The sequence below is a fragment of the Mandrillus leucophaeus genome, unplaced genomic scaffold (assembly GCF_000951045.1).
Source record: "Mandrillus leucophaeus isolate KB7577 unplaced genomic scaffold, Mleu.le_1.0 Scaffold1175, whole genome shotgun sequence".
NCBI lineage: Eukaryota > Metazoa > Chordata > Mammalia > Primates > Cercopithecidae > Mandrillus > Mandrillus leucophaeus.
In genome coordinates, this window is record NW_012100043.1 from 346,275 (window position 1) to 352,668 (window position 6,394).

The 6,394-nt window shown below is 47.1% G+C and overlaps 1 protein-coding gene across 1 annotated transcript; it reads right to left on the reverse strand.

Moving 5' to 3' along the window:
- Positions 1-1,768: 1,768 nt before the first annotated feature.
- On the reverse strand, positions 1,769-3,405 carry DCAF12L1 (DDB1 and CUL4 associated factor 12-like 1). The gene has a single exon (XM_012001208.1). It carries the CDS (start codon positions 3,158-3,160, stop codon positions 1,769-1,771), a length of 1,392 nt encoding a protein of 463 aa, XP_011856598.1. The 5' UTR covers positions 3,161-3,405.
- Positions 3,406-6,394: the final 2,989 nt, after the last annotated feature.

A 6,394-nucleotide genomic window follows, 5' to 3' on the forward strand; every position in this document is an offset into this window, starting at 1 on the left:
TTATTTGCTAAGTATTAGTGGAGAAATGAGGCAATATAAAGATGACAATTGTATTCTCTGTTCTCAAGACATTTACAACTGAGTTGGAGACGCATGCACACAAATACATCTTACTGCTATATAACAACAATTATATTAGCCTTTATAACAATGGCTAAAAACAAAAGCTTACTTTTTGGTATTTCTTAAATGATTTTTAGTACAATTTATTATATTAACTTGTTCGGATTTGTGACTGAACAGCATGTTGTGTGTGTACACCAAGACAGCATCTGAGTGCCCAAACATCTAAGGAAAAACAGACATGACAAATTACCAATCCTAGTTCAGCACAACCTGGCCAGTTTTAGAAATGGCAAATATTCCTTCTCACTTCCAATGGCCTCACATATGGAGAAGTACAACCTGTTTTCATAGCAGTCCACAATTTATATTTATCTGCACCCCAATATACTTTTCTTCAACCTCATCCTATTTATTTTAAATCTCACCTCATCTTGAAACAAACTTCCTATGTTCTTGATATTGCATGCTATTACATTGAGAGTTATAACAGCACTACTTTTTAACAACACATTATACTTTAGGAAAGAATCTTTGAACTTCACAAAATAAAATCTTATTAAGAATCTTTTTTTCAGAATGTGCTATTTTTGGTCTTTGTTTTTTTTGTTGTTGTTTTTTTGTTGTTGTTTTTTTTTTTTTTTACTGTGAATTACCTCTTAACCAGAATTGGAAAATGTTAAATATCCTCAAATATAACATTTTATATTAAAAACAGCAACAGCAAAAATATCCAGTCTATACCCTGGATCAGTATACATTCTGTCCAGCCTGCCATACATTCCACATTTACATTTCCTGCTTTTCATGACGGCTCCAATGCACTGTGCAAGTTTTTCAAACAACATACATTCAAATATATTCACAAGTCTTGATAGTAGTAAGGCAACAAGTGAAAAAATACACATTCTTTTATCTATTTAAGGAGAGGTGATAACACTTAAATAAGTTGTGAAATTTAAAAAAAAAATGGTTGTTTCAACTTTCAGGTTAATTCTGAAAATGCAGTGAAGCAGAACCCCTGCACTCCTAAAGTGTTCTCACCAATTAGGAGTTTGATACAAACACAAGATTCTATGATAACTTCTTTTCAAAGAGAATAAACTTAAGAAAAAGCACTTTAGCATGAACAAAGTAAAAACTATATACACTAAGATCACAATTTGCAAATTAAGTGTTTCCAAACATAGGTAATCCAGAGCTTGGAATGTATTTTTCCAATTGAACAATGCTATAAAACTATGGTAAGCTCTCCAGAAAAGATGTAGGAACACCTTGCTTACTAGAAAATTTTCTTTTTGTATACCACGTATCTGCAATGAAAAATAACTAAAAATAATGAGGTTGTAATACTGGTAACAAGGAAAACAAATATACGTAACTGTAAGACATTGACTGCATCTCCTTAAAGAAAGAGAATATATGAATCATTCAAAGAGAGAATGCAACTAAAGATTAACCAAATTTCTTTGTATGAAAATTCCAAAAGATGGTGTTGGAAAGGAGTCAAAAAGTCTTAAGGTCAAGTTTTCATTGACCAAAGGATCACTCACTCTCTCTGCTTGGAGTACAACTTAAGCTGCGCTGGTTCCACCTGGAAAACAAAAGACACACAGAGTTAAAAGCAAAAAATGCAACATGAAGCAGGAAAGTCAGGTGGAACTAAAAGGTAAATCTGTGTACCTGGAGTACAAGGCGGCCGTCCTTAGCTCCAGAGGCCTGCATAGTTCCCATGGAGGCCTGCAGGGAGAGGCCCCCCAGCCACAAAGAGCTTCATCTCGGGCCAGTTGTAGCAGTGGGTGTAGAGCGCATTGGGAAACACTTCCATGCCACCAAAGTAATTCACCCAGAAGTCATTGTGGTTGAGCCAACCTCTGCCACAAGCAAGCCTGAGCTTCCTCCCTGAAGGTCCCGAAGAGGACTCCAGGGTGGCGGAGGCTCTCTCCTCCAGGAATTTCTGGGCCCGGATGTCATAGAAGAGCAGGGAGCCCTGACCGGTGCCCACAGTGATGATGTGGCGGTAGAAGCTCAGAGACCGCACACCTGTGCCACCCTCTCGAGAACACAGGGGCCGGATGTTCTGCTGGTCTTGGCGCAGATCCAGGAAAGAGACATGGGAATGGGAGCCTACAGCATACACAGACATATCATCGCAGTAGGTCAGGCACACATTATCCCGGAAGTAGGGTAGCCTGATGGACAGCAGCCTGGATAGTGTGCTCTGGGCTTTCCACAGGTGGAAGTAGCCATCCAAGGACACTGCTCCCAGCTCCTGGTTCTTGGCGCCGCAGGCCAGGGCCCGCACCTTGCGGTTACTGGGGTTGATGATGGCCCTGGGGATGGCCTCCACATCCTGCGGACGGATGTGGGCATATACGGGGAGACCCACCTCACTATGCCAGGCAACAGTGTCATCGAACTTGTCCGGGTCCATCCGCCACAGCGCCACAGTGCCGTCACGGGAGCCGCTCACGGCTACGGTGTCACTCAGCCAGGCGACGGCGAAGATCCAGTCCTTGTGGCCATGGCGGTCGCCCAGGCACAGGGGGTCCAGGGTGGGCAGCTGGTAGATGGCCAGGCTGTTGGGGTTTTCGCCGCCGGTGGCCAGAAGCGTCTTGGAGGGATTCAGCTCGATGGCATGGATGCCACAGCCCTGTTGGTCCTGGGCCAGCCTGGCCTCCCTGTCCCGCAAGAGGGGGATGCGTGTGATGTGGCCTGACTGCACGTCCACCACGAAGAGCGTGTTACACTTGGTGCCGCACACCACCTGCCTGGAGTTCAGCCACTGTGACGCGAACACCTTGTTGAGGGTGCCCAGGTCCAGTTGGCGCTCCGTCAGCAGCTCGGGCAGCCTCTGTACCGCGTAGCCTCGCATCTCGCCATCGAAGCCCTGGAGCCCGGCGGGGCCCCATCCGCCTACCTCCCGAACCTTCAGATAGTGCACCATTGAGCGACACGTCGGCGGCCGCCTCTGCCTCTTCAGTAGCAGAGGCCCCTCACCGTCCGCTGCCGCCAAGCCCTGCGACGGCGAGCTCTCGGCGTCCGCCTCGACCGCGGGCGCTTTCCGTTTCCTGCTACCTGTTTGCTGCTGGGCCATGGTGGGCGGCGGGCGAGCGGCGGCGGCAAGGCGTTGGTGGCGGTTGCGGCGCGTGGCTCCCGTGTAGGTCGTGGCGGCGGCGTGGATGGTTGCGCTGGGACCCAGCCTTCGGATTCTGAGGCGCGGCAGTGGCGGACCGGGTGAGGGACGCGCGGGCGAGGGCGGCTGTGGCGGTGCAGACCTACGCGAGGGCGGGAAGTGCGTCTGGCGGGACAGTGAGAGCAAAGTCAGTGTGGGGCGAGATCTACGCGGGGGGCCGAGTGGGAGGGGCGGAGAGAGTGGGAGGAGCAGGCGAGCGGGCAGGCGGGTGTGAGCGCGTGGGGTGCCTGAGGAGTAGCTGAGGCCGGGCGGGGTGAAGGCTGGGAGGGGACAGGGCGGGGAGCGGGGAGCGGAGCTGCAAAGACAGAGTCTCTGAGGGCCCGCAAGCCAGGATCCCAAGTATCAGACACGCGGCATTTCACTACCCTCAGGACAGCAGCTAAGTACCCCTCTTAAAATCCCTACTTCAGTAAAATCTGAAACCTACGATATAGTCAAGTACCGGGCTAGAAGGAGCCCAGGCCACGATCTGTCTGGAGAAACCAGTGTGCACTTGGTGTAATACTGGGACACCCTTCGCTAAGATTAGACATTAAACTTGGCAAGGAATGGGGGATTCGGCAGCTGCAGGGAGACCTTTACCCATATGTCAGACCTGCAGCCCCCCAAGTTTCAGCCCCTCAGTTGATGTCTTAAACAGTTTCAAACAAATCTTTTTTCCCTCCTCAAATTGAGGTTTCTGAGCTGCTGCACTACAGTCCCTTGAGGAGTACAATCCAGATGCAAATCCCTGGGACCCACGTTTGGCCCATGGTGATATCAGGGAACCCTTGGTTTGGTGCAGCCTTGAGAAAATGGTGGGTTGTAATAATGGGGGAGGAATCCTGAGGGGCTTTTTGGAGGTGTTTGCTTCCTTTGAGCCTCAGAGCCCTAAGGAGATGGAGTGGAAGCATCTGTGGAGGGGGATTTCTTCCCCACTCCTGAGAGGCAAAGTTAATATCCCCGTTGTCAGTCACAGAGACGCCTAAGTTGAGTCCCTGGGACCTTGGAACTGGGTCTAGAGGCAGAGGATTTTCACGTGCAGAGAAGAACATAACGTTCCAGAAGAAGGCTGAACATGGATACAATGATGCAAGTTTAGAGGTTCTGTGCACGAGTAACTTCTCAGGGTTCATAAAGTTCTTATCCAGTTCTGCTGCTTCAGAGCAGCCAGTCAGGTGGCAGGCCCAAACGGGGCATACTCAGTTACCCAGTGATTTCAGTTACACAGTGATACATTGGAGAGAGAGGGCAGCGAGAGCAAAGTCAGTGTGTGGACAGATCCAGGCGGAAGGCCGGAAGGCCGAGCAGGAGGGGCTGAGGCAGTGAGAAGAGCAGGTAAGAGGGCAGGCGGGCCTGAGGGCATGGAGTGCTGACACCTGTGGTGATGAATTTACTTCCGGATCAGGGAAACCATAAGAGTTATTTTGTTGCTGCTTCTCCCCAACCCCCTTTTTACTTTTCTGATTTTCTGTCCCCTTCCCCCATCCCTTTTTGCAACTTCACCTCAAGTGCACAAATTCCAAGTAAAAGCCATAGGTCCTTCTCACCACTCCAATCCAACTGCTGCCTTCCAGTGCACCCCAACACTCTCTTGCACATCAATTTTGATTCCTCCCCATATCATTCATCCTATAGCAACAGAAAGGTTCCATCTGCTGGTGGTAGAGAACATGAAATTAGGGACGGGTACGTAGAGGAAGCTGCATTTTGTTTCCACATGTGGACACAAATAGGGTGAATGGACATTTTAGAAAGAGGCAACCATATGTGAAAAGGCATAGATAGTGTAAAGGATTGTTTCATGAATTTTAGTGTACATTAACATTTCAGGAGCGGCTTAATAGATGTGCATATCCTTTGATTCTATCCCTAAAGATTTGATGCAAATGATCAGTGGACAATTATTTGAGAAACACTGGTCTACACTCCTCTCACTCAGGTGGGGACAGGATGTGTTGCAGGTAGGAGGAGATAAATATCTTCATATACTTCAGGGTTACCCTGAAAATTGGCCTTATCCAGGTGAATATTGTGCAAGAATTGGGAATTAGAAAGGTTATGATGATGTAGATGTCAGAGCAAAGAGTGACCCAGAGAGGAAAACTGTACCTATTATGCATATAGAACTTACTATTCTTTATATTACCTTACACCTTGACTATATTGTTATATTAACAGGCATTGCTGCGAGTGAGGTAGGAGAATAGGGTCTGGAGGCAGGGAACCCAAGGCCGTTTCACGCTGACTTCCTGGAATCAAACTGAAAAAGAAACCCTAACTTTCCACGCCTAAATAACAAAAGGAACAGAGGCTACTCCCTATACATACCCCCACTTTTTCTGTGTCCTCAGATGGGAAATTTAAAGTACCTCTGATTGGTTGCTTTTTGCAACCAGTCAGATGTTTGCATAGGAGTATAACTATGTAACTTCACTTCAGCCTCTGATTGGTTACTTTCTCCAACTAATCAGACTGATTGTGGGTCATCACTTCATTTACATGAGGTGAATGCCAAGTGGCCATTGGGAAACCTCCAGAGCATATTTGGACAGGAGGAGATTCTGTATCCGCGGCCCTTGAGTCGCTTCTGGGACCCGCTCCCACACTGTGGAGTGTACTTTCATTTTCAATAAATCCCTGCTTTTGTTCTTTCATTGCTTCATTCTTTCCTTGCTTTGCTATGTGTTTTGTCCAATTATTTGTTCAGAATGCCAAGAACCTGGACAAGTTGCAGTCAAGACCCTCTACTAGTAACACAAGAACAAATATTATCTCATTTAATCCAATCTTATCATAGTAACCACTAATATTATTAGCCCCATATTGTAGGTGAGGACATTGAGGCTTGGAGAGGTTATGATTTTGTCCAGAGTAAATGAATTATTAAGTGATCCCAAGTAGCTTGATTCCATATTCCATGTTCTTATTCACTTCCCAGAGATTGGAGAAATTCCAGGGATTGAGTAAAAGATTCTGCTAGTGATTGATAGAAATTTGATAAGCCTCACTTCCTTCCAGCACAGATGATGGGATATGACTATGGAACATCTGTTGAAGTTGGGTACCAGGAGTAAAACACTAAGCCAGCTGTCAGGAGTTTGGAGATTGATTTTGTGATTAGTGTCAAGGCCTGCTGAAAAGAACTGCTCCATA

Bases quoted from the DNA above. Each gene is read 5' to 3' on its own strand.
- DCAF12L1 (XM_012001208.1), bottom strand. From the start codon at position 3,160: ATGGCCCAGCAGCAAACAGGTAGCAGGAAACGGAAAGCGCCCGCGGTC.